The sequence below is a fragment of the Ixodes scapularis genome, unplaced genomic scaffold (assembly GCF_016920785.2).
Source record: "Ixodes scapularis isolate PalLabHiFi unplaced genomic scaffold, ASM1692078v2 PGA_scaffold12__126_contigs__length_90152505, whole genome shotgun sequence".
In the NCBI taxonomy this organism is placed as follows: Eukaryota; Metazoa; Arthropoda; class Arachnida; order Ixodida; family Ixodidae; genus Ixodes; species Ixodes scapularis.
Genome location: NW_024609838.1, coordinates 30596331 through 30624327, shown reverse-complemented (window position 1 = coordinate 30624327; position 27997 = coordinate 30596331). Strand labels below are relative to the sequence as shown.

Here is a 27997-nt window from a genome sequence, read left to right as displayed (position 1 = left end):
GTATTCGTGAACCCAAGCCATCGTTGTTCTCGTACGTGACTGACCCCGATGTTTAGACAAGCCTCCGCCGAGAGTTGCGATATTCTTTCGGTACAACGGCAACGGATTCTCCGCTTACATGTTCAAGGATCAGCGAACCCAAGAGCCAGGCATGAAGTTCAACTTGCACCGTGAGAAGCCACGCCAACGCTCGTCCGCGAGAAGGCAACCAGCGAGATCTGGTTACGCACGGCGACCTGCGAGGTTCGGCGGGGTTCGGGATTCGTGTTGCTGGGAGTGCGAGCTTGCGGGCGGCCCGCGGCACCCAGGGAGTGTTTGCCCATTATTTCTTGTATGAGACCCTTCGAACTTGTATAATCATAGCATTGATATTTTAGACAGTTTTGTTTAAATTATTAAATCGAACTGAAATCATTCGCGCGCGCGTGTGTGCGTTTGTGTATGTGTGTATGTGCGTGTGTGTGTGTGTGTCCCAAAGAAAGGAGTTGAGATAACTCGATGGATCAGGAGAGGCGACATCCTTTTCGAATACTTGTAACCGTGAGTTTCGCCGACACATTGTGTGATAAAAGGGTTATTTGATACAATTTATTAGGAATCAAGTATTGAGAATAGAAACGAATTTCTGTGAAGGAAGATGGTTTAAAGTTGGAGACGAACCATTCACTTTTCAGCCTTTTCTTCTTTTTTTTCGACCAAAAAGAAGCCGGTTTTGAGGTACGCTTAATCGGTAATTGAAATATAAAAACCGGAACAGCAACAACAATACGAAGCAAAAATCTAATTTATAAATATAACGATAACTCTAACCGTAACCGAACCGTTAATATATTTGGTTCGAGCCCTGACCTAGACGAGATCTGTATCTCCAATAGAATCTCGGATGGTAAGAAATACTAGCAGTGTCCAGACACTGGGTACGGCGCACTTTAGACTACTCGACTTTGCTCGCCCGAACCAAAACACGAAAAAAGAAAAGAAAAAAAAAAGAAAACGAAATAACTTTTGCCCGACCCGACCCGGCAATCGGAACCCGATATACTACAGATACGAGTCAGCTCCCAGCAGAGCTTAGGCCCGGATTCCCGTCTGGAGACCCGCTGAAGAGTGTGCGAAGGCTGGCGTAAGAGGGGAAGGGAGGCGCGGAGAAAGAGTGGTAGAAGATATGCTCGTCTGCTTTCTCTGGGAGCCAACGAGTCGAGAGAAGAACGCGCTTGTTGTCGGTTGGACTCGAGCGGTCTTCATCCCGTTTCACAACTGGTCGCTGGTATCGAATCGCCGTGAGTGGTCGCTTTTTTTTTCTTTTTTAGCTTGTTTGGTGTTTGGTTTATGGTTGTCAACACCTGTGTGAGGTAGGTGGGAGCTCAGAGGGTGGCGAATCTGGCGATGAGAAGGTAGTGTGGTCGTTGAGTGCTAAGGACCATTTCGAGTCTGGCTTGACGTTGGGGCTGTCACGTCAGATTTGGTGGTAAGTAAGGTATAGTTACCTTTCTTTAAGTTCTTACGCCGTTTTTATGGTACAGTTATAACGAATTGAATTATAACGAAGGAGCAGAGTAGTGAGGGCCAAGTACTGCCCCTGTCAGCTCATTACGCTCATCCGTGTTTAATTCGCGGTGTTGGTCACATGAAAGGCTACGAACTAGCCCAACTCTTTATATCCCTATGTTCCCTTTTGTTAAAGAAAAAAAAAAAAAGACTGAAATTTGTGGCTAATATTTATACATGTAAGAACCCAATGCCTCACGGCACGTAAGCAAGGACAGCTGGGATATGTGCTTTATCTTATGTAAGAATAAATAAAGGTTTAGGTTTAGTCACACACGAAACATTTCGTTTCGTGTGTGACTCGCTCCAACGCCATTTACGTGCAGTAGCAGCTTTTGCGATATATCTGTTATCCCGTGACGCAAGTTGGTTGGTCCTCCATGTTTTACAGACCATGACATCCAGCGGTGTGATAGTCGTTCTGGCCCTTGTGGTGGTCCTCACTCATGGTAAGTAACTCACCACAATACATATTTACTCATGGTAAGTATACCTCATCACCATACATATTTACTGTATATCAAGCTACGCTTTGACCATTCGAGCGCCACTGAACCTGCCATGGTGATCGCTTTGGCCATGTATTAGGGGGTTATGTAGGAATAATCTTTTCCGAGAAGGCTCAAGGTACGTAAGGAACAGAACAGCGTGTGAGAACCGAAACTAAACTCCATTCACCCGTAAGCTGACAGTGCGGCGGAAGTTACGAACTTGTTGGACCGGTCAAACGTCCATCTTTCGTCACGTGATCACGCTTTCCTCCATAGCCGCGTGCAAAGAGCGGGGTGGGGTCATGAAAGAAAGGCGGTTCATTGGTTGGGCGAACGCGTACCTCCCAGCTCGCTGTCAGCCTTAAGGTGAACAGTATAGTATACAAAATCTGTAATCTTTTAGCGGTGTCGCACAAGCTTGTATGTAAACTGTATTGAATAGCCAAAAAAAAAAATGGCGCTGCCCATTTTTTTTACACCTTACTTACACCAGGACACCTTACTCTGCACAATCTAGGCCATCCTAGAAAACTAACTCGAGCCTAATACGGTTTTGCACTCTTGCGCTAGTTAGTGCCAGAGTAACTCAAACAAGTAAATTTATTAGAAAATACAGATGGTAATACAACTACAAATACAAAGGCAAGCACTCAGTAAAACGCACGATAGGCTATACTGAATTTAGTACTCTTCTATGTCCAATACAGATGTCAATTCATGTACAGTACAGACACTCGGAAAGCAAGATAATAAGTATACTCAAATTATAACCTATGAATATCAGATGCGTTAGTGTAACGTAAGGTAGGTAGTTAGAAGCTCTTTGAAATGATCGGTGTTTTTGGCAGTGACTATGGAGTCTGGTAAGCCGTTTCATTCCGAGATCACCAGAAGGTCGATGAGTTAGTATATGAAGTGGTCGATGCATAGATGGGTTAAATTTTACGTGACTTGTCTAATCTTGAAAACAAAATGCAAGTGGTGGCATTTTTAAGTGTTGTGTTATGGTGGCAAATTATATACTGTAAAATTAGCCGAGCCAAAGATGCCATGTATGAACCGAAGTACCCTCAAATTTTTTCTTAAACAAAATATTGTTTGCGTTTTTTAATCAAATAAATGAAACGATTCTCCTACTTAGTGTACCAGCAGTGAAGCCTAAATCTGGCACTTACTTGGCAGTTTAGGCCCAAATTTGCCAGATGAAAATCGAACAACAAAAAAGTGAAGACATAACGCCATCACTTGTTTGCTGATTTAGGCCCTAAGATGCCTGATGAAAGCAAACTACTACCAGCAATGAAGGCTAACTTTGGGACTTGTATGACAGCTTAGGACTAAGATACGAAGGCCCCGCCCAAAGAAGCGAAGGCTAAGTTTGTCTCTACTTGGGCTTTTCAGCCTACTTTTTCAGAAAAAAAAAAATTCTTTACTCAAAATATTGTGCCACTCGCGTGATTTGTTGATGATTTTAAATGCGAATATTTTAAGAGCGTGATCCGCACCAACTACGGCGTCAATACCAACGTTAATTTCGTTTGTTTTGTTTTAAACTACAAAGTACAACGCAATAATGTCAAGGCGGGCGAGGTAATTTCGAATGCTAGAGAACAGCTTCCCAGAAATGTTAGGCAAGTAACCAACGGACGACCAGCACAAAAACCACCGGTCAGTAAATTTTATTTTGAAAAAATGACACCTGGTATGTTAAAAAGCATTGATACTCGCGGACAACTTAAAAAGCGCACGGGGTGGCGTGTCGAAAGCATCTTGTCATTGTTTCTCGGCCAATGGGATTGCGGTGTTAGCTGATAAAAATGCCGAAGAGCCAACCCCAAAGGTGATCGTAACCTAGGCAACGCCCTTTGTTTCGTAACCTGTCGCAAAATATTCTGACTTACGACTGTTCATAGCCTCCTCTATATGGACAAAACCTGGCAGATCGCCACGAGAAGTGGCCGCCGAAATGGAAAAGGTGGAGCGGCAGACAACGGATGAGAGGAGAACCACGTGACTGGTGCCCCGCTGCGGCGAGACGCCGCAACACACTTCCCCGGAGCGAACGATGTGTGTTTCGGGTCCTCGCAGCTGCAAAGCTGTGCGCTGACGTCCAGGTTCCCCGAAACATGGCTCTTCGATGCTCTGTGTTGCCAGATACTCACGCTCCAAATCTGCGACCGGGCTCTATATGGCTCCGTTGTCGAACTGCCAGGCTTTGTGAGTATAGAGGATGCTATGACTACAGTTGTGGCGGCGTCACGCATGCGTGCAAAACTTTAAATATTGGAATGGTGCATGCTGCTCATGCACCATTCCAATATTTACTAGTCCTCAGCCCAGCGTGGGATCTCCTCAACCCAGGATTGTTCGCTGCTTCGGAAAGCGAGCTAATCACGCACAGTACGCACGAACGCTGACATTGCACGCAGAACCGTCCAGGAGCCAATATTTTGGAAATATCTATACATCATTCAAAATATAGTCTGCAGACGTCAGTCACCGCGATATCCGGGATTCGAATGCCGTGTGCCGAGGTTTACTTTGAAGCCGGTGTCATGCGGCATTCTAAGTACGGATCTCGTGGTGACTTGCGTTGGAATCCGTTTGCAGACTCTGGCTTTAGTCAGATCGGTCTATGAGGTGGTTAAATATTTTTTTCGCTTACTTCATTAAGAATGTTTAAAAGGCCACCCTGCCATTAAAAGAAACCATAAATGTATTTTTTAAATAAGGCACACCTAAAAAACTAATTAAAAACTGTGTCAGAATGGCGAGTTTAAGATCACCTTAGCCTGGGATAATATTCAACATTGGCGTGTGAAAGGTGACGTCTTAAATTATCTAGAACCTGAGTCAATATTCAATATATATTTGTCATTACTGAAAATAGCATTTACTGAAAAGGAGCTTCGTCAAATATTTTAAGAACCTCAAAGTCGCTCAGCACCCTTTTTCCACTGACGAAAATGGCGATCGTTCTTCTCTTTCAAGCTTTAAAAAAGATCTACGGATGCGTGTGATTTTAAGCTAAAGTGTTAAATCGATTTAATCATTCCATATATGCATTTTATTTATAACTTTGGAGTTCCTTACCTAAGAAGATGCAGCTCACTAAAGTACGTGCTTCGTTTAAACCTGAACATAAAACTGAGCCAGAAGATTACGACCATTTAGACCGGTTGTTTGGCCAAGATTATTTAAAAATCCCTAAAAATCGTGATGTTGAAAAAAAAAGAAAGAAAGAAAAGAAACCCTTTTCCGAAACAAACTGCCAGCCACGGCGAACGTCATAGATTGCAAAAAGAAAAACACTCATTCGCTAAATAATTAACTACAATTCACTAATGATATTTTTAGTTAGTGGAAATAAAGCTATGGCTCCAATTATACACTTGCTGAGCGTCATAGAAGCCCCTATATCAGTGAATTTCAGGAGGACACAAAGAACGCATGAATTGTGGTAAAGTTCCCACTCGTGGCAGCAGGCTGAAGGCTAGCGATAAGAAAACACGGATGACTTATGATTTCCTCATCATCCGCGTTTTCGAATTGCTGCAGGCTTCCGTCTGCTGCACGACTGGAAGCTTTAGCATACACTCAAGCTTTATACGTGCGGTACGTTTTCCCAAGATCGACTGATTTCGATGACGCTCAGCAAGTTTCTAATTGGAACTATATCTACATTTTGATTAATTTAAAAGTTCACTAGTCAATTTCGTCATTCTTTTGTTAATTACTGTTTGTTTTTTTTCGATCCCCAATGGCGTCTGTGGCTTGCAGCAGACTTGTACGTAATCCGTTAGAAGTGACGAAATTTCTTGTAAGTAATTTAGCAACGGAATAATCACATATATTGTTAGGGTAATTGTAAAGCAATTTCCTCACATATTTACGCAACGAATTTGTTTTAATTCTTTTTTTTGGCCCCCCCCTCCCCCCAAAAAAGGAAGAAAAGGTGTTTATTTCGGTGTAGTTGAGCGCAGTCACACTGTCACGTGCATTGACGACCAGCGCAAAGGCAGGCTTAATTGACACTCCTTAGTTCCCCCCAAAAACCTTCGAAAAACTCGAGGCAGTAAGTGCACAGACAAGAAATAACAATGTCCTTCTTGGTTAGAGTGACTTATGACCACTTTCATAATGTCACAACAGCAAAGAACGCTCCGCCTACCCTAAAATCCACTAAAAGAGATGTGACAATATCTGAAGGTGTTACTGCCACAAGCACCCTCGTTCCTTGATGCTCATTTCTCGCCTTCTCTTAGGAAATAACATGCAGTTGTTTCTGCATCTATTCACCTAGTTTGATCCTGTTTTCAAAGTTTTTTTCTGTCCAACTTCTAGGGTCGGTCCACTTTATTTGCGAATTCCCGCCAGTTTATCTGCATGTCAGTCACCCTTTTTTGTGAGTCAGATATTTTTCTAGCACTTCGAAAGCGGCAACAGTCTTCCTTTTTTCTCTCCTGTTTTTACCCCAGCAGGACGCATCTTATCTTTACAAATAAAACAAAATGGTGGCTGACGTAGACTTGAGATGCTGGGCTTCAGGAGAGAGGGAAACTCGTGAGGGGGGCCATAGGCTCATAGCGCGGCTTAGTTCTCTGCCCTTCGATGCCCTCGGCATCAGCGGACGTCTATATTGAGAACACCGGTAAAAACCGTAGTCGGTCCGTGATCCGTGCGTTTTAGAAATGCATCAAGAAATGTACACACAACAACTATTTCCAGCGTTGCGAACACGACTGGCCAGGTGTACAAAAAAAAATGTCCGTCGAAAAAATGATTTTGCCCGTCGCAAAATTAAAGACCTAAACCTGTATTTCTTTTTTTTTTTTTATACGCCATGTTTATAAGAACCCTAGTTTGCGTTGGCGTACAGGAACTTACCGCAACCTACTAATACGGCCGCCTGAATTTACTGACTGGAAAAAGACGGCGCCGTTCGCATTCGTTGCCACCCGGCGCCTTCGCGCAGCTCCTGCCTCTTGCGTATATCAGAGCAGACTGCCCCTGGCTCGAGTGTAGTTAAAAAAAAAAAATACTCTCACAGACTTCCTCTTGCAGCTAATGCTAACCCGCAGTGCCGGGAAAATGCCCAACATTAGGGAGTTTTCGTAGACCGCGTTTCCCCCTCCGCTAAGCCCTCCGCAACGAAGAAGCCGCTACTGCGCCTGCGCGCCAATGGCCTTGGCTCTAGAGATACGGGTACCGTAGCGGGTTGCGGAGAGCTTTGCGGGACGGCAAAAACGATCTACGAAAACTCCCTATTAGGGAGTTTTAGCGAGTCGTTTTTCGAGCATACGGTTCCGAAATCACGAACGGTGCAGCTGGTCCGTTCCGTGAAACCGTACGTGAAATTTGACATATTTTAGCAAATCGTGAGACTGGCTCAACCGTTTAAACGATGATGATGATAGTGCTTAACGATGGCGCCATCTTCTAGTAAACATGTGAAACATTCTGCAACGTGTAAGTCCGTGACGGCTCGTGTTTCCGGCGTACGCCTGATGTAAACAAGACGGCGGATGTATCATTTGCTGGTCGGAATTTCAAGAACTGCGAAGCTAGATAGAGTAAAAAGTATCTGAACGAGCGTAAAGGTATGTGGTGTGTCTCCGTCATCTTGAACTCTAACGATCGTTCACGTTGTGGGCCATCGAACCAAATCATTTCGTCTGCTTGCGGTCGCCACGGCAGCTAGCCTGCCCGCAGATCGCAAATATTTACTAGCGTGCGCATTTTACAGCATTCACGATCGCTTACTATTCTGAGCAGTCCTCGAATTGACTTGGTTCAGACTCTCGATTGAAGCAGAGCAACAGGATGAAAAATCGCCTCCCGCTGTCCTAAGCCTAACGCTCGATTGAGTCGGCGAAGTCAGTCGCCGAACCGACCGCCATCTTTTTTTCACACGAGTCGTGAACGGTTGCTGGCTACGTTGCGGTGACGACTCCAGCGGCCGGAATGGGAGAAACGAACGAGAAGAGCCTCCCGACTCCCCGAACGACTCGCGCGCGCATGCGCAGTGGCGTCGCGGATGCGTTCGAAGGCGAACCGTTCGTGTGGAAACGACCTGCTAAAACTCCCTATTATCTCGGCGATACGAGAAGGCAAATAACGGGCGAACGGAGACAACGCGTGTACGCACCACTTCTGCCAATTATATTTCATAGATCTTTGTGGGCAGAAGATGCCCGTTGTCAAAGCCAACTTCGACTGGCTCAAGTCCGTTTCAACACCAAGTTCGACTTAAAAACGCCGAAGCTGGATTTTACGTTTCATAGGCGCTCCCGCGAACTTCTTTCGTCGAGTCTCGTTCAAGTCCCGAGCGCTCGCGGTGCTCCCCACCTGGGAGCGAGATTATAGGCTGCAATTAAGCACACAAGTCCAGCACTTCGTGCTTGACGTTCACCCGTTTTTCAAGCTCTTACCAATTCGTGTTCGTAAGACGAGCGCTGTCTACCGCCAGGAGAAAGGGGCGACGACTCGGCGACGTCTTCGTGCGAATCAGCTTGGTGGTCTGGCTTGTCGTACAGAACAAATCCTAATTGTTTTGATCAGTAAGCGATTTCTCTTTCGAAGCTGAACAGAATCGCCGGTACCGCGAACAACAGTTCTGTAGTAGAGGTCCCACGCCCGTCGTGCGCCGCCCATCACTTAGTCCACTTCCTTCAGCCGTCCAGCCCGCGATTCCCGCCGCTATACGACGCCATGTTGAGAATTACGCAGAGAATGCACTGACTGCTTCCTGTTCTGTGTGGAACTTTTTGTTTTTCAGTCAACGTATTCACAGCTTTTTAGAAGCCGCAAACATTCTGTATAACATTTTTTTTATATCTTTGAATTTTGAGTGTGTGCCTTCGATGACCCACGAGTTTAATTATCTTTTGTTATATCCAAGGTTCTAAACCATAGAGAACGGCAGGTGGCCACGGAGAAGCGGTTTGAGTCACGCTCACGGAGTGAGTGTGACTCAAACCGGCCAGTTCTCGATCGGCGGTTTGCGGGCAAAAAGAAAACCAATTTTGAGCTTCAAATTGTTTTCTGGGTAGTTTAGCTCTCGTATGTCATCTACAAATAAAAACCTTGGCAAGCATAAATACCCCGTCAGCGTCTTTTTCAGCTTTGACTGTGTACACCCGCCGGCAATATGAAGCTTAACACCTTACCTGGTTTCTTGCCTGTTTTACGGCTCCCTAAAGCTATATTAACTCTCAACGTCTCAAATGGTACGTAGCTTGGGGGTCTAAACTTTGCGTTCTAGCCCTCTTCTGGAACAGAGCTTGTTCCAAAACTTGCAGGAACGTCAAAAACAAGAAGAGGGCTGTTCACCTTCATATCGCCCATGGGTGTACTATGGCTGGGCTGCATCACATCTGTGATCATCATCATCACAACTGTTTACCTCTATCCGAAAGAAAAAAAAATTCTTAATACCCTAGTGAAAAATCTTACGTGGATAAGAATTTTCTTGGTCCAATAAAAGCATATTATCAAATAAGATCCTATAATAACATAACCCTAAAAGAGTATATAAGAAGTTATAAGAAACTGATAAGCATATCTGATAACCTGTTAGTTAATCTTATATTGTACTTGTATGTTCTTACAAGGTTCTTGTATGCTCTTACATGATTTTATTTGATCACACGCGTTTATTGGACCAAAACAGGTATACATATATTTTTTACTAGGGTATAGCATCACTACGCCACTCAGCACCAAACATAAATGTGGACTCAATGCGCGGCTTACAACAGGTGTCATACTTGGACACTTTCCTGACCTATATATTATTCGGATGAGTTTGCACTCGTTCACACCTAAGCTGACGATAGAGCGGAATCTGCGCTCCGCTTATATCAATCAAACTTCCCGAATGCGTGCACTACGTGACTGCGCTCGCAGAGAGTGTTTGTCGAGCCTTCGGTTTGGTACATATCACTTTGGCGATATAAGCCAGCGATTCATCGGTCCATCTAGCACGCTTGCTCGCATCTAATGCTGGCTCAGATGTGAGCTGAGTTTCATAAAATTTGAGACAATAGAAAAGTGACACTTGTCTTATTTTAGAAGTATGGATGCACGCATTGACTGAACCATTTCAGTCTGGCTGCGGCTTGAGTCAACTAGCCATCATTTATGCTATATTTCAACGGTTAACCTATAACTGATATTAATAAAACTGGAATTATAAAAAGAAAAAAACAAACAAAAAACAACAGCAAAGAAACACAACAAACATTAAGGTTTTATTTTTTAGTATTTCCAGAATTGCTTTGTCAAGTCGAGCCGTAATAGAACATGTTTTCTAATCGCTCCTAGCGGAAACACTGAACTCCTAAAATATTTTGTTTTTAAGTGCCCGGATTGGAGACGTACGTCACAAAAATATACATATACAATACATACAAAAGCACAAGTTAGAAACACGTCACGATACTCAAATGAGCCGTGCAATCTAGGCTTTGCAATACTTTTTTTAGAGAGGGGGGGGGGGGGGGAGAGAGTTTTTGTGAGGCACGCGTGTTCTATCGCAGGCCTTAAAAAGAATTCGCGGTTCCTATCCGTATCGTGAAACGGACTGCGGCGATAGCCGAGACGCTGCTGCACAGTTAAGTGTCACCGCTAATGCATCATACAAAAGGCAGTCTCCGGTCACTAGAGAGTTTTAGGAAACCGTTTTTGCACATCCCATGCGGTACGAACCGCGCATGAGCTACCACGGAAGACGGTGTCTTTCAGGTGCTCTCTCACTGATCAGACATTAAGAAAAGGAACGGTACTCGTTGCAGACATAAGCAAGAATTACCTCCGAGTTCGAGGCGTGCTTGCTTCGTACGTACGCAGGCTTCCAACATGTCCGCAGACAGTTATTGTACGACCAATGTGAGGACCGTGGCACACGGAAGTAACTCGAATCGAGTCTGAAGTCTGTCTTTAGCACTGTGTACTAGCCGTATAGACCTTTTCATCCTCCTCCGCACGGGCGCTGCCATCTTGGAATCACGTGACGCGGCAGCCATTGGGTTGCTTCAAGTTGCTGCTCCGCTGTCCCCTCCGCGCCTTGGCGGATGCGTTGTATTGGTTGTAATCGTGTTTTTCGTCGCGTTTCGCCGCGCTTTCTTGCCTGACTTCGGAAAATGTAGCCCGATACATCTACTCGACGACTAAGACATCACGAGGGTTCAAAGGTCCTTATGACAACTGCGGTTTGTTTACTAATAGCGGTGGAACATTCTCAGCAAGAAGCGCGCATATTTATATTGTGTATTTCGGATCGGAAGGCGTCAAGAATAATCAGCGCAAGGAGACTACCTGTACTTCCTGAAAGTATCGTTCTTTGTATTTATAATATATCTAAATCTGTTTCTTTTGATTATCTGAGGAAACTCGCGGACGAGATAGACAACGAACGTTTAACTTGTATTTTATCTGAGGCTAGAAGTACTGCTACGTCAACATCAGGTGATTTCTTTGTTCATAATAGCACACCTACATATGTGTATGAGGTTCTCAATCTTTTTTCGCGACGTAGTCGTTCGGTTGGTCGGTTTACTTATGAAGTTGAAGAAAATGTATATTGTGCTCGCTCCCATTTCGACAGTCATTTAAATGATTTATTGATTATATTTAGATAACCAGTTGGGGCTTTCCGCTTAAGAAACTGCCACGACAACAGTAGCGAGTTTTTGAATAGCGTGCACAAAGAAATAACGTTGTTTCTATTTGCTAATCCAAAACGCGGTTTGGGTTTGGAATATGCGCAATAATGACGACGCTTTTTTTTTTTTTGCGTACACTGTTTTAATTTTTGTTAGTATCTAAAATCCGCAATATTTAACGGGAAAAAAGAGAAAAGAAAGAAGCCGTTTTCATAACAATTACTTGAGTCCAGGAATGTCGATGGCGAATAGAGCTTTACTTTTGGTGCGTGGCGACGCCGAAATTTACAAAGCGAGTCTGTTCAAACAAAGAAATATTTGTTCACACAGGTCTGTGAAGTGATGCCTAGCGCTAGAATTCAGCCAAACTTTCCGAGGTATTTCTCCTCCTGCAGCCTTTATTTTATCTGGACAATTTTACGGAAGACAAATGTCGAATATAGTTTGACGGGCCTGTCACTTATATCATATCTTGAGTAAGCAAATGTTCATATAAAAATAATTTATTCCGAAGGATCAATATCGCGAAATGCTGCTTGTGAGTACTTTTAGCAGGGTTGATAATATAAAAAAAAATTTCCTACTCGGCCTGTCAAAACATGCTCAAGTACTGAATTAAAAAAAAAAAGAGGCCGAGACGACACTACTTGTTTATATCAATTATCTGTGTCAATACACAATACGTTTTTAGTTTGCGAAGTTCACTAAAGGTTGGGTGCCCCCAAAAACCAAACAGTAAGTAGTAAACTCGCGAGTTCATCTGTTCTGGCTGATTCGGCAGATTGCTAATCAACCTGTCGATATGCTTCTTTATATTCACGTGTTAGTCTCTTCATTAGTTTGTTTTTCTGGAAACTGGTGGTCATGGGGCACGGCCGTGGACGATGATAATCTGCCCTATACATCAGTCAGGCGTTTCGCAACCGACCATAATCAGATATATCAAAAGATTTGGTAAAAAAAAAAAGCCCGTGATTTAGGCTCAAATACACCTCGTCTTCCTCAAAGTGGCTCAATACCACTGTTTCATTGGTTGTGTGCTACAAGGAAAAGAGTCGTATCACAAAATTACGCAAAAAGAATGTAAAACAGCAACATAGCCGCGTTCACGTTGAAAACGAAACCAACCAAATTGAAGCAACCTAATGGCGCCGAGTGCATCAGCGCCCTCTATCCGCCGGTGAGGCAACTACTGAAATGAAAAGGTCTATATGACAGCGGCTTTAAGGTTCACACGACACATCTGAATTCGGACGCGATGCAGGTGTCCGGCTGTCTTTCGTGCGCTGCCCCAACGGAACTGCCTGCCCGGACGGCAGCACCTGCTGCCTGCGGAGCAGCGGACTTTACGGCTGCTGCCCGTACCCGTTCGCTGTGTGCTGCAGCGACCACCAGCACTGCTGCCCGGAGGGCTACCAGTGCAACCTGTCCAACGGCAGCTGCGTCCAGATCAGCACATCCGTCAAGGAGATCCAGACGCTGCTGACCGCCATGGTCCTCTCACCGCAGACCAGCGTCAACTATAAAGCGAGTGAGCAGATTTTTGGTGTAGACTTATTTTGCTAACCCAACTGCCTGCGCGCATGGGTAGTAGAGGATCGCGCAGGCACGTGGTTACCAAGTTCGCCCGCTATGAAGAGTTGGCTTACGGCAATAAAGTAATATGTTCCTGGACAACTGGTCGTGGTGAAAAATTATCGGGTCCCCTAGAAGGTTACGTCACCGAGCAGCTTCGACTACATCACGAAGGATGGGGGATTTAGTTGGTCGTTTTTGAGAAAGTTAGAAGTGTTAAAACAGGGGGCATAAGAAACACACACACACACACATAAAGTGAGCAAATCTCAAAGAGAAAGATGACGAGGTAGCGCGAAACCTACATAAATGAGGAAGTAAGGAGAAGACGCCGTTCTGAATGGACGTTGTTTTGAGCTCGCTCCGAAAATCGAAATCAGCTATGGTAGATAACGCTGCAGCCACGTTTGCTGCAGTGCTACGCAAAATCTGGTCCCAACTCTCGGCTGAACCAGCTTCCGCAAAGCCTGCTACTACCACTCCACCATAACTGCAGCTGGACCCAGCCCTGGCGACGTTCACTGCCACACTAACACCTCCAAGCCGGCCAGCTCTTGGCCCGCCACAGGGTATGTTGAACTCGTGGAAGACTGTGGTAGGCCGCTACCTTGACCAAACATCCGATGCAGGCATGCATGCCTGCCTCCAAAGCGCTATTTCGGAACTCCGTTCTAAACGGGCTTCGAAGGGGATCACTTCAAGGTCACAGCGAAGCAACGCTACGCTGAATCATCGGTCTCACTGCAAGCATGGTAATATATTGCAGGAAACTCCACGAACAGGAGAAAAACCGCAAAGCGCAGGTGCAGCGGGAAATCTTAGGGCACCTGAAACCGTAAACATGGAAACGACGGAGCAACCGACGACGACGACTACTACGGAGACCTCTGTCGGTGTCCCTTTGTCGGAAGAAGCAACGGCAGGCTTTTCATCGCATGCATTCTCAACGGACGTCGAGAAAACAGCAGCAAATCAAGATGCTGGGGGTCTATGGACGACAGTACTTTCCAAAAAGGCGACCAAGAGAACTCGCCTGAGTGCGCATCTAGTCCCAAAGACCGGACAGAACTCGCCAGCCCCTAAAGATCGTGAGCGCTACGTCGGCACTCTGCGTCAGGGCAGAAAAATCGACGTCACAGCCCTTCTCAAGACAGGATAATGGAGGCCATCACGTGCCCTCTCGGTCTCAAGCCAGAGATGGTCTCCATCAAGACCACCAAGGAAAGCAACACCATCACAGTCCTGATCGAGTCCGAGGCCTGAAAACGGGCACTACTGGCCATCAAGGAAATCCAAATCACCGATCAACAACCCCTAGCCGTCCAGGCGTACGAAGCCATCGGGGATTATGAAATCCGCGGGGTCATCTACATGATAGATAAAGGAGAAGACAACGCTTCTCTCCTAGCCGGACTGCAATCCAACGGGCCGGCGATACTGGCAGCTCGACCAATGAGCAACGGAAGCAGAACCGGCCTTATCACCTTCCAGGGACCTCATCTGCCCCGAACCGTTTGGTACAGACGAAACGTCCCGGAAGTATATTCGTACAGACCACGAGCTGTGGCATGCAGCAACTGTCACAAGATCGGTCACAAGCAGGACATTTGTCCCGAGCCTCAGGTTTGCTCCACGTTCGGCAAGCCCCACGAAGAGACCATGGACGACCAAGGCAAAGTGACCTGCCCTTCCCCCATTCCTTTCTGCCGGATGTGCCAAATGAATGGGTCCCTGGCCACGGACAAGTACTGCCCAAAAAGAATCGACGTTGTTCGCAGGATCCGGGAGACTGCGCGAAAGCGCGCCGCTCCCCTAAAGAATCCAGGCAGCTCGAAACTCACTAAACAGGCCTTTCAGACGAAACGGAAGGGCTGTAGGCGATCTGCTCCACCCAACCCTCCTACTCCAACACCCACCCCTCCCGCACAAACGGCTACGGTTCATCAGGTACTTCCCACCATGCAGGGGATACTCCAGGTTTTTATGGCCATCGCTGCCCAAATGGGCAATGCGATGCAGAGGAGTCCTAACTCCAAAGCATGGCAGTAACCATTATTCAATGGAACTGCCGGGGCCTGCGGCTTCGCGCTGCAGAACTTAGTGTCAAACACAGCAATAGACCACAAGAACGCCCAGATGCTTACCTCCTGCAAGAGGTCAACTGCACCACTATAAAGCTGAATGGCTATAAGTCCTACGCAGACCCCTCAGTACCTTCCGTACCGGCGGACCGAGTAGGACAAGCGGTGATATACCTACGCACAGACTGGCCGCAACACCAGGGGCCCTATGTTGCGCTTTTTGGACTCCCACGGCGACTAGGGAGAAAGGAGTGACGTCAACAACGCAGCAAACGCAGATTGGATGTTGACTGGTGAGAGTCTCTGATGACGAATTTCTGCAGAAGAAAACAAAGCCCACTTTTTATTTGTTTTCTTCTGCGGAAATTCGTCATCAACGACTCTCATCAATCAACATCCAATCTGCGTTTGCTGCGTTGTTGACGCCACTTCCTTCTCCCTAGTCACCGGGGCTGTCCAAAAAGCGCAACATAAAGCTCCAGCTAGGTCAACCTCCAACAGTGGTGCACGAAACACCAGGAAGTGGTGGCTGTCCGAACAACCCAACAAAACACTTCTGTTTTTCTGGTGTCTGTATACTACCGGCCTGGGGCTTCCTCCAAGGAACCCAGGGACCGTAGATGGATTACACATTTCGACGTTCTTTACCCGGGAGAGCAGAATTTCATCGGAGGCGACTTCAATCTTCAACACACAGCATGGGGCTATGCGCGGGACACCTCTGCCGGTCGAGATCTGATCGATGAAATGATCCACCACCGATACACCCTCACGAATACCCCAGGAGAGAAGACACGCCTAAGCTGGAGCATTAGGCAGAATCACACCACCACTGACCTCACCTGAAATAACAACCCGCACACGACGAGCCAAACCTGGAAGCTGGAGGCAGACACTCGTGGGAGCGATTACCTACCCATCAGAATAGGCCTGGCACTCACCGGTCCGACGGCTTCGGAACCTGGGAAGTGGCTCATAAGGGGGGTAAACTGGGAACTCTACCGGAACCGACTCGAAAACAGCAAGGCATTCACTCTCTGAGACGTCATCAAGGAAGACATCGCAGCTGCGACAAAAAAAAAAACAAACAAAAAAAAAAAAAAAACAAGTAAAGCTCCATGACCCCACCCCGGATCTTCATCTGCTGAACCTTTGGGCCCGGCGGTTGAGAGTGCTACAGAAGAGGCCCGAAAAATACGAAAGCTCTGAGGGTGTTCACCCGAGTCACTATAGCAGCTCGCAAGTATGCAGCGCAGCTTAACCGGCCAAGGTTGCTGTACTTTAGTGCCTCGCTCCCGGAAAAGACATCAATTCGCACGCTATGGGCCGTCAGTAGAGCTATGCTGGGCCGGAAGAGGGATCGCGCGGCGACACCTAGGCTCGCACTCAAGACAAACAAGGCTGTGGAAACATTGGCCCAAGAAGCGGGAGACACGGTCTTCCCACAACCAACAGCGGCCAACCCCCACCGACGGCGGAAGATTCATATGAACGGGTCATCATCAACGAAACAGACCCCATATCTCTACCTTTCGCCAGGGGGGAAATGGAGGAAGCACTGCATCGCGGCAAACCTAACAGCGCTCCAGGACCGGACGGAATCACCACCGCCATGCTCCGAAACCTTGCCGAAGCCTCAGAGACCACGCTCCTCGAAAACATCAACGAGGTGTGGAACTCCGGCAACATCCCAGATCAATGGAAGATGCGTTTTGATTTTTCTTTAAAACGTTACATAGTTTGGTGCAGCGGACAGGATGCAGAACATGGGGATACAAATTTCTTTGTTTCTCGAAACCTTGAGCGTGTTGTTTTCATCCGCTACCAAGTTTAAGATGAATCAGCCGTGGAGCTGCCAGAGGATGTCCCACCTCCAAAGATTATCGAAGTCGTCCTCCAAAAAGATAAGGTTCAGGCGCAGAACATGTTTATTAAATTACAATGGTTCAATAATTAGGGGAGGGAAAAACTTCAGTGCATTTACTAGTAACTGTCATCAGAGGAGCGGATGGAAAATATGTGCGTCGAGATCAATTCAACCGTTAGTTTTTCATAAGCATATATATAAATATTTATTTTTTTTCAATGTAATCACTTTTTTGTATTTTTCCTCGGGAGAGGACCATTGAAGTAATTCAAATATTTGAAGAAGAAAAAAAAAGATAAACACCAAAAAAAAACATTTGCCAATTTTTATTTTTAATAAATTATTATTGAAAAATTGCGGCCTACTTATGGCATCCGGAACTCCCGTTCTCGTCCGTGTGACCGTGAGGGCGCAGCGACTTTCGCGTTTCTGTCAACACTCACCGACAATTTAAGAAATGCAGGGGTTTGGATGTCCGCGAACATCTCATTATCAGTGCGCAGCCAATGTTATTGCAGTATTTTAGCCGACAAGGACAGCCGTGACCGATTCACGCGCAGGCAAAACGCGCGAAGTTAACGAGCACCGCTCTGCGTTTCTCGAATTCTCAGTGACTCTGGGAACAAAGTCATAGCGTGACGCATTCTTAGCGATCTATGAATACCGACAAGATTGGGGAATCTTAATTCGCACACTGTTCTAAAGAGTCGGCATGTCACTTAATTCGCAGACACTACCGCTTGCGCATCGTACAAAAAAAAAACAAAAAAAAAAAAAAACACGAGGTGTTTGTTGCGGAAACAATGATAGCATTATCTTATCTGCCACACACGACTATACTTCGTTTCAGCTTCGGTCCGAGCCCGGCCGATGTTATGAGCCAAAGGGCCAATCAAACAACGCAAAAAGCGCAGCGTCATGGGGTTCTCTCTGCGCTTGATAGGACTAGCCGGCGGAGGAGCGCGCACAGTGAGACGGCGAATACCGGCTGGTCCTATGAACTGCAGAGAGCACGCCATGACGTTGTGCCTCTTTCGCTGTTTGATTGGCCCTTCGGCTCATAACATCGGCCGCGCTCCGACCGAAGCTGAAACGAAGTACAGAGCATCTTTCGGGAGCATGTTAACTTCGTCGTATAGCTATGAGCGTGCCTGCAGACTGTTTTTTTTTTTTTTTGTTTCTTTTTTTGTGCGGGATATTTACAGTATAACCGTTGCTTGACGCAACGATGCAGTACGCTTCAAGGCCTAAACATTCATCAATATAAATGGTAGTACAATGACCTAAGAAAAAAAAATGCTCCTTCGGATTCCAAGCCTCGAGCTCACAACACCTGGTTTACATGTTGTTAGGGAGACCGCTGTAAGTCCGATATTAAATTATACGCAAATTTTTTTTTTTTTTTCAATGTCGGGGACACGGTGTGTTTTGAGAGCCCGTGTGATGTAAGCGCAAATCGACATGTGAATCAGTTTACCAGCATAATTGTCGATCAGTTAATAGGTGAATAGGTAAAAAACACAAACATGCACAAAAAAAAAATGAACAAGCTGGCGTCAGCTGAGAAAAAAAAATGGCAGGGAACAGTCACCAGGTTCTAAAAGGGCGCAGCATCTTTGTGGGTGGAACAAGGGAAGAACCACTAGAACATATGGGTACTACTGGAACTCCAGTATCTACTCGCAGGCAACGCCCTTGATCTAGTAGCTTTCTTGCCCACGCGTAATTTTGAAGTATAAAAGCGGACGTTTCCTTTTTCGGTTTCTCCTTCGTAGAACTTGACGACGTTCGTGTTGTCGACAGTAAGAACCCCAGAATTTCGTCATCGAGCTTTGCAATCCCCGTAGTGATGATATTTAAACGCGGCTCAACGAGCACTTTGTGCGGTGACGATATTTAAACGCGGCTCATACGGTGAACACGAGAACTTTGTGAGCATTCGATCTGGGCTTGCGTCCATCAATGCTTCGACAAGCATTCCGGTAGTGGCTTCTGCCCAATCGCTGCGAAGACGGAAATAGCCGAACCTTAACAATTCGTGGCACTCAGCGCGAGCCTTGTGCTTTGCCACCCCGAGCGCGTGGATATGTAATCGACATTGACAGTATACGATTGTCAGCAAATCACGTAGGCATTTGTTCCGACTGCGAGTTGAGGCGGTGTACGCTCCGATCGCTTTTCATGCATTTTTACAGCGGAGCTGTTAAGGGCTAGTTCCCCCAGGATCGTGTCCCCCGCAAAGAAATAAAGACGCCAAACTTTGGACACCTACCGCCATCTATGAGCGAAGGCGGCAAGCTACGTATCTGGTTGCCGCCGTCGCTCATAGATGGCGGCAGCCTTTCCACTCTGGCTTGCCGACTTGCGGCCGGCCATTACTTTCCATTATTCAGCTCCGCTGGTCTTCCTTCTTCACCAGAGTGGAAAGGCTGGAAGTTTTTTTCCTTGGTAAATAAGACGGTCGTCAGCAAAAAGGCTAATAGAAGAGGAGACACTCATTGGGGCACCGCCATGTTTCTCCGCATCCCTACCGAGCCAGTCACGTGATTGAAAAATCCCTCTCCCAGGTACTGCGGCTAATTTTAGCCGCGGTTAGCACTTTCGAGCAAACGGGCCCAGGAGTCTCTACGGCGTCATGAGGAGTGTGGACGTGCGCATGTGGATTTAGAAAACCGCATATGATTTTAGAAGTATCTTGGTCTCGCACTGCAACCTTTAGAAAGCGTTGCACAGAACATAAAACAAAATTAGCACCCCGTTTGTTTGTTTTTTGGCATCAAATAACAGTGTGAGTGTGTGAGTATAATGATTGGCTTCTGGCATGTTTCAGTCGAGACGGTGCAGTGTCCCGACAGAAAGTACTGCCAAGACGGCCAGACCTGCTGTCTTCTCTCGGGAGGCCGGTACGGCTGTTGTCCGTACCCACACGCCGTGTGCTGCAGCGACCACGCGTCCTGCTGTCCGGAGGGCTTCAAGTGCAAGGTGTCCGCTCACACTTGTATCGCCGGCAACTCAACGGTTCCCATGCTGGAGAAAGTCAACACGGTCGATGACAACCCTCCGGAAAATTCGGTTCCTGGTGAGAAGATATGTTTTTTATTCATCTATAAACAAAACAAAACAAAAATACACAAGCTTGATCATACTGACAAATACCGGAAAGTACAAGATATGTTGAGTGCAAACTGTCACCTAGCAGAATCACCTCCCAAAAATCGAGGTCACGTGACTTGGGGTAACATGACGTAGTCACGTCACGTCAGCTTCCCGATAAATTTAGCGGAGAAATCGACATCAGGCGACCACGTCGCGCCGGTTCTGCATGGAAGGCTGCCCCGGCGGAATCGCAACCGAAACTACGTGGCACGCAGACAAGATGCCTTTTAGTGTTCGTGTCGTGTTTTGCCTGCAGTCTCGGGGTTTATGTCATGATCAGTATAAACCGGCTCATTTGCGCCCCCTCAGTGCCACATGTGCCGAGCGCCGCGGCGCCGCTATGTTTTCCGAGAGAAGATAAAAAGTCGGGAGGAGACATCACTCCGGATTTTGATTTTCGGTATTTTAAAAAGAAAGGCCCTAGTGCGTCCGCAATCGCGTTAAAAAAAAGCATGTTTTGCGTATACCGTTATAGAATATAATTGAAATTTCGGTTAGAAAATTTCTAAATTTTATAATCGATTACGGCACAAATAAAAGGAAGCGAGGAGGTGAGAAGGGGGAGAAAGGGTGCCAAAGGTAAAATGGTGCGCACGCTCGTGGGCAAATTCTTTTTCGCGCTGTGGTATTTTTTGCATGCTTAACATTGTGAAAAAAAAATCTTTGGGGTGTTAGTGTTTTTTAAGGCTACGACGTTTATAATAAAATAAGAACGTGAGGAACCTTATCAAAGCCTTTGAGAAATCTATAAATATAGCCAGTTCTAGAACCCTGGTCAGAAGGGGAGTGAACATCACTAGTAAACAAGTTCAGGAGGTGTGAAGATTATAAGCGATAAAGTTCAGGTGGCGCCTCCACAGTGTACGTGTTTCGGGAGCCTTATAATATTTAGCAGAACTGGTTGTTTATTCACCTAGTAGAACCACCAGAAGCCTCTACGGCGTTATGGGAAGTGTGAACGTTCGCATGTGAACTTAGAAAACAGCACATGTTTTCGGAAGTATCTCGGTCTCGCGCTTCTACCATTATAAAGCGTTGCACTGAACATAAAACAAAAGAAACACTCCACTTCTTTTTTGTATCACGTAGCAGTGCGAGTATACTTATAGACTTCTTGCATGTTTCAGTCGATAAGATCCAGTGTCCCGATAAAAATTACTGCCAAGACGGCCAGACCTGCTGTCTTCTCTCGGGAGGCCGGTACGGCTGTTGTCCGTACCCCCACGCCGTGTGCTGCAGCGACCACGCGTCCTGCTGTCCGGAGGGCTACCAGTGCAAGGTGTCCACTCACACTTGTACCGCCGGCAACTCAACGGTTCCCATGCTGGAGAAAGTCAGCACGATCGATGACAGCCCTACAGAAAATCCGGCTCCCGGTGAGAAACAATGTTTTTAAGGCGAAAGCCTTGTATGTCCCATTACGGGAAAAAGCGTCGGCGTTGTGCCCGAAAGGTGGCCATTAAAAAACGTCATCAAGCACGCGCCGCTCAAAGTCGAAGCGGACGCGCCTCGGAAATATATCACAAGGAAAAGCGCAGCAACACAAATGCTTCGTGGCGGAATCCGTGAAGCTGGGGGGGTGCGTAGTGGGGGAGTGTGATGTCACTACCGGGAAGCCGTGTGCAAAAGAAAGACTCAAATACACACACCGGACAGAATTCCGTAGAAACTAAGCATTACTCGAAAACATTTCACCCGCGGGACTACAATACTTTCGCATTCCTACACGTAAGCAGTCATAAATGTTTTCGACGTGTTTTATTCATCCATAAAAAAAATACATATGCTTGATCATGCTAGCAAATACAGGGAAGTACAAAATGTGTTCAGTGCAAACTGCCACTTTGCAGAATCCCCTCCCAGAAATTGGGGTCACTTGACTTGAGGTAACGCGACGTAGTCACGTCTCGTCAATTTCCCGCTAAAGTTAGCGGACAAATCGACATCGCGTGACGTGAGGTGACATGACTTAGTTACGGGACGTCCATTCCCCTGCTAGATTTAGCAGAAAGATTGACGTCACGTGGCAATAATTTCCTTGCTAAATTTAAAAGGTGAACTCAACGAGACTGCTCTTCATGGCGGTGTTCTCATAGCATTCGGGTGATAAAACAGATTCTGTGTTCAAATAGCTTGAGCGTCTAGGGGCAAACATTGGTAAATAAAACCTAGATTAAATTTAACTAAGCCCCATCATAGATTGGTAACCTCGAGGTGACGCAAGAGGTTCCGTGAGGCAAGTGGTTTAGACTTAAACCGTTTGTCAAAATTACTGCGGCTGAGTGGTTTAGACGTAAACCGTAGACTTTTCGGTTTTAACCGGAAACCGCCGAGAAGCATCCGCGGGTTCCAAAAATAGAAAACCGGTTCAAATTGATTCGTTGTCACTAACCTTCGGTTGTGTCAAAAATACAAAATCAGTTTAAATCTGAAAACACCGATTTGTTGAAATCGGTGCTTTTATGTTTAATACCGAAGAACTTGTTTCTGAATATTAAACTGGAGGGGTTTATTCTAGACCTTGATTTTAACAGGTGAATATCAATGGGAAATGAATTGTGATTTGCAAGGCGCTGAGCAAAAGCAATAAATAAACGGCTAGTGGTTGGGCACCGCCAACTAAAAAGATATAATACAAATTCATTTATTTTCTGGCACGATAATGTATATCAAAGTGAAATATTAATAAAAAAATTAGTTCAATTACCTTCAGCCGCAATTGAGGGAAATATTACCTTGTGCAAGCTGGCTTGGCCAATCTTGAACCTTGTGGGAATAAAAGGAGGGAGGATTACGCACCGTTACGTCCGGGGACCGGTCCGGTGCTCAAAGGGGAAATCCGATGCCCGTCCCACAACGCGGCCGACGGCAACCAGTGAGGGCGGTCGCCGCGCCGGGTTCGGCCAACGCCATGCCCACAACGATGATCCCGGTATCCAACAGCATTTATTGAGTACCAGGGGTCCCCAACAAGACACTGCGGTCAAGCGAGCCGTGGACACAGTGTGCCCGCAGCACCCGCCGACCTGCGAGCCAAAGGGGTAAATGCGAGCGGAGTCATCGCTGGTCGGACGAGCTCACGCCGCTACCCGTCATCGCAGGAGTTCGGGGCCAGGGCTCTCGGCAGACGGACGTCAACAGTGGGGACGCGACTGTCAGAGCCCGGGGAATCACTAGCGTTGAGTCATCGCCGGTCGGACAAGCTCACGCCGCGACTCGACCCGTCGCCCGGAGTCCAATCCAGGACTCCCCGACCGCACGGCCGTCCACTCGGAGGGCAGGCCCGACTCTCCCTCGCGCGATGTCGTTCTTCCCCCGAAATCGGAGAGACGCGATGAGGAGTGCGAGAGAGTAGGTCAGCATGGTGCCGTATTCTCCCCGACACGATACGGAGCGACCGGGCTCGAAGTCTGACGGCTTCGCCCGGAACGTCCGCAGCTCACGCCCTCTCGGGGAAGGGGAACTAGTGGCTCCCACAACCTATACAATTGAAAGTGCAATAACATTTGCTGTAGAGCCAGGAGTGCCGCCCTTACATCCATAAACGCCACGCCATTTTGGTTCTCAGCAGTTATGGCGCATATCTGAAGAGAGAATGAGCAAGCGGGCCTAGAATTATATTCCGTTCTCCAGTCGAAGCTACAAGCGCGAGCTTGCCCGCACACCTCACATTGGGACGTGCCATAGGCTATTCCCGGCGAGAAGTTCGGGTATCGCCCCCTGGCTGAATTCTTTCACAACTCAGAGTGAGGATACTTCAATTTCCTCTGCTGGTGTATGCATGTGCGATAATACAAAGCGTCCATGCCCTATGGAAATTAAAACGTAACCGCGTGGGTAGCACGTGCACTACGCATTGTGAGGAAAGCCGAAGCGCCCCTAGTGAGCTTCTCACCGCGAATGGACATGCCTAGGGACAATAAATGAGTTACGCTTAGAGTATCGGCCAAGGTTAGTATCGGCGTTGCTGACGATCGGCGTTAGTACTGCCGATTCGCAGAATTCAAGAGTGCGACTTCCTCAGCATTAGATTCGGTGTTAGGAAGCTCATGTAATATTGCTTTGCTCTAGATTGACGGAAGAGCGTTTCCCGTGATTTCAGATAAAGCTTCATATCACTGGCAACCACGGTATTAAACACCAGGATGGGTAAGTGCCGTTTCCCTGAAGCTTAGCTTATTGTTTATGACATTACCAGCTGAACATAAAATAATAAAAGCACACATAAATAATCATACACCCACACCGCTGAACTAGCAATCATTTTATAATGCCACTTATTTCTTTTCCATAAGGGATTATTTTGTTGCTATAATTATTATTTATTGATACTGTTAGCCCGAGGGCCGATACAGGGTGGAGTTCCAAAGACGATCCCTTATGGCCGGTGTTTTGGCCGTTACACACACACACACGCACACACTAAACTCACCAGTTTAGAGCGTGTTAAAACGTCTTGGAACTGGAGTTGCACTACTTTAGTGCACGCAGTATACCGTCGCAAGTTGGCATATAGAAACTGAATTTAGAGCACTATAGAAATTGTGAACAGCCTAGTGCACACAAAAGCACGCGTACTTAAATTATGATAACCATGGTAACTCATTTTCAAAACCACTCGACGAGTTTATTGTTACTATATCATGGGTGAGGCAGTTTTATTCCTCTATTGTTCTGGAGAAAAAAATAATATTTGAAAGTATCTATACGTGCCATTGTGGGTGTTATCTGGTTCGGGTGATGGCTTCGGACAAAACGAGCTGATCTTGGTTTTATGTATTAGTGAATGTCAAAAAAGGGGGGGGGGGGGGGGGGTTGCAAGAGGTTGCGATGCACTGAGTATATTAATTTTTAATCTTGCTATTTTTTTGGCGTTGCTCGAGATGTCGCTGACTGAGTTAGCCGTCCTATGTCTTGACAGTATTAACCTCGCTGCTCGTCTCTAAACGTTTTCAACCCTGTTGATTTGGTAAGTTCTATACGGGTCCCATACTACGCTTGCATATCCAGTGTGGGGCGCACTGGTTAGGTATCGGAATGAAGGTGCTTTTTATCTAATCTCTTCTTCATCCTTTTTTGTCGAAGTAGCGCTTCTGTGGACCCTCGCGAGACTCCTATCTCCTTGGGGTGGAGTAGAATCGCCTTTTCCTCGATGGCGAGGGCTTCCATGACTAATACCCGTGCCACACGGGCAATTCGAATGCCATTTACAACGAATGACATTTGAGCGGACGGCCAATCAGCGCGCGACACTCCGGGCGTAGCGCATTTCGCGCGCGATAGATTGCGGAGTGGGCTAAAGCGCACACCCAGCTCGACGCGCGTGGAGCGAAAGCTCGCGCTGGCCCCACCCCTGCCCGTTTCCATCTGGATGAGCTTCGTACCGGCGTACGGTCGTGTATCACTACTGCGTAATGCACATTAAAGACCCCAGGCTAGCGGTTGTACTGCACTGGCTAAATTGCTCATCTACAGCGTGTGACTCGTCACAACTTTAATGGCTGACCAACTACACGCTGTATAAATATCCCCATAACCCAATTTGCTTTTTTTGCGATAGATTGCGAGCTGATTCGCCGATCACACAAATGTCATTCGTTGTAAATGGAATTCGAGTTGCCCGTGTGGCACGGGTGTTACTTAGTGTCTCTAGACGTGGCTTTATAGCGCAAGCGCTCGTTCTACTAAATAGCGTTTCAAAGCTGAAAGCTCGTGCTCTCGCTTTCGTCGACTTGGTTGCGGTTCCAGTTTAAAGGCTGGTTCAGACACCCTCATTTTGTTACGTTACGTTACGCTACACAAGCTTACATCTGCTCACGCCACAAGTCACCGGTACATCTGTGCTTCATGTTAAGCGCCACTGGCAGTTCAACGAGACAGCTTATGGCACGCGACATTCGAGACACGAGTGTTTCGGTGACTTATGCTCGACGCAAGAAAACGCAAAAAGAGGTGCTGTCTGAGCCGCGGCCTTAAGGGTGGACGGAGTATTAGCGCCAAGATGTTTTGGTGGCGCCCTCTCATGGTTTTCTGTTCGTGTCGTCAAGACCAAGATTTGCCTCCGTCACGTCCCGACCTGTATAATCATGTCTACTTATCATCAGTGGCAAGCTATCATCTCCACAATGCGTGAAACAGCATGATGCAAGCTAGGAGTTATTGCATTCCTAAAGCAAGGTCCGTCAAAGTTTTGTAGACTGACATTGTTCTTATTTCTGTGGATGAAAGCAAAATTAATCCAAAACGGGGCGTCACAGTCAGCGTTTCGTCAATTGCGCCGATGTTGACCACAGCGACGCTTTCGGTCACGCGCGTGGCCAATATAGCTCCCGAATACCTTTGACCGCATTGACACCTAAAGCTGTCTGAGCGTCGTTGGTTACGGCATAGCGTCCATCAGTGACGACCTATGCGGAGCGCCAGTTCATCTGCTTCTTTTCCAGGGGTTGTGGTGGCGTCAGAACGCTGGGGTCTTATTGGCTGTGATTGAAGGATAGTGGATAGACCTCAAAGCTAACTGCCTTGAGGTCTACCCAGTATTCTGCCAATAAAATCCAATCAGAGCTCGGCGTTCTGACGTCACCACAACCCCTGCAAAAGAAGCAGACACACTTGCGCTCTCCATAGACATCCTTGGACGGATTAAGCAGCGGTCGCACGGCTAATACGTCATTTAGAAAACAGTCGGCAGACATTGTCTGCGACGTGTTCCTTCGTTCTGTGGCGGTCCCGTTACATTGGCCATAACAAAAGTTGTCTGCAAACACGTTTCAAGCACGTATGAAGCAAACAAACTTCGAGCATGCTTGAGGCCGCTCCGCAGATCATTCTGTCATTATGTCTACGGCGAACGCTGTGTCTTTTGTACGGTGTATGAGCTTCGTGACAGCGGGTGTAGAATCAGACCGCGATGATCGTCCAGGTCGCAGCATGTTTTCTATAGATCACCTCCGTCTGCAATTGGAGGTTTCACACATCCGTGTGCACGGTGTACACAGTCCAGCTCGTCCCGTGTCCTGACGGCACGAGCTGTCCCAGCGACATGGTCTGCTGCTTGGCCTTCCCCGGAGTTTACGGTTGCTGTCTGGGAGCCGACTCGGTCTGCTGTCCGTTGCGGGGGTACTGCTGCCACCACGGATACAAGTGTGGTCCCGACGACGGCTGCGTGACCGACAACACGACGCTGCCTGCGATAAAGAAGATCATCGTGCCCGGCATCGAACTGCGTCCACTGACGGCGCCTGGTGAGTGCCGCTGGCTACGAGGGCCCAGGCAGGCTGCACGGTCCCGACACGTGCTTCTGGGGGAGGGGAACCTCACCAGAAAAGTGGACGCGAGACAAACGTCCCACGGAAATAGCCAACAAGAAAAGGGCGAGTGACGAACACGTCTTCCTGAAGACAAATGTGCTGGAGCAACTGTTTCGTGCTTGTAGAGGCGCAGTGCCCCGAATATAGGATACGCCTCAAAAAATGGCATGCCGCTGAGATATTGAGACAAAAGAACGAGGTAATTTCCACGGGAAAGATGCAAGGGCGCATGATGCAAGCTTCTCAGCCTACGATGCTCGAACAGCTTATGCGTTATACGACAGAAACTGCGAAGGTATGGTGA

The 27997-nt window shown here is 47.0% G+C and overlaps 1 protein-coding gene across 1 annotated transcript; it reads left to right on the top strand.

Annotated features, from left to right (window-relative positions):
- The first annotated feature begins 1191 nt into the window (after positions 1 to 1191).
- Positions 1192 to 27997, top strand: LOC8025436 (progranulin). Its single transcript, XM_040207712.2, has 7 exons — positions 1192 to 1280; positions 1940 to 1997; positions 12969 to 13235; positions 20058 to 20306; positions 21511 to 21759; positions 27382 to 27627; positions 27819 to 27997. The coding sequence occupies exons 2-7, from the start codon at positions 1943 to 1945 to the stop codon at positions 27995 to 27997; spliced, it is 1245 nt and encodes a 414-aa protein (XP_040063646.1). The 5' UTR covers positions 1192 to 1280; positions 1940 to 1942.

Excerpts from the sequence above, each read along its gene's own strand:
- LOC8025436 (XM_040207712.2), top strand. The coding sequence starts at position 1,943 with ATGACATCCAGCGGTGTGATAGTCGTTCTGGCCCTTGTGGTGGTCCTC. Across the intron at positions 1,998-12,968 it reads TGTGGTGGTCCTCACTCATG|GTGTCCGGCTGTCTTTCGTG; the intron begins GTAAGTAACTCA and ends GACGCGATGCAG. Across the intron at positions 13,236-20,057 it reads CAGCGTCAACTATAAAGCGA|TCGAGACGGTGCAGTGTCCC; the intron begins GTGAGCAGATTT and ends GGCATGTTTCAG.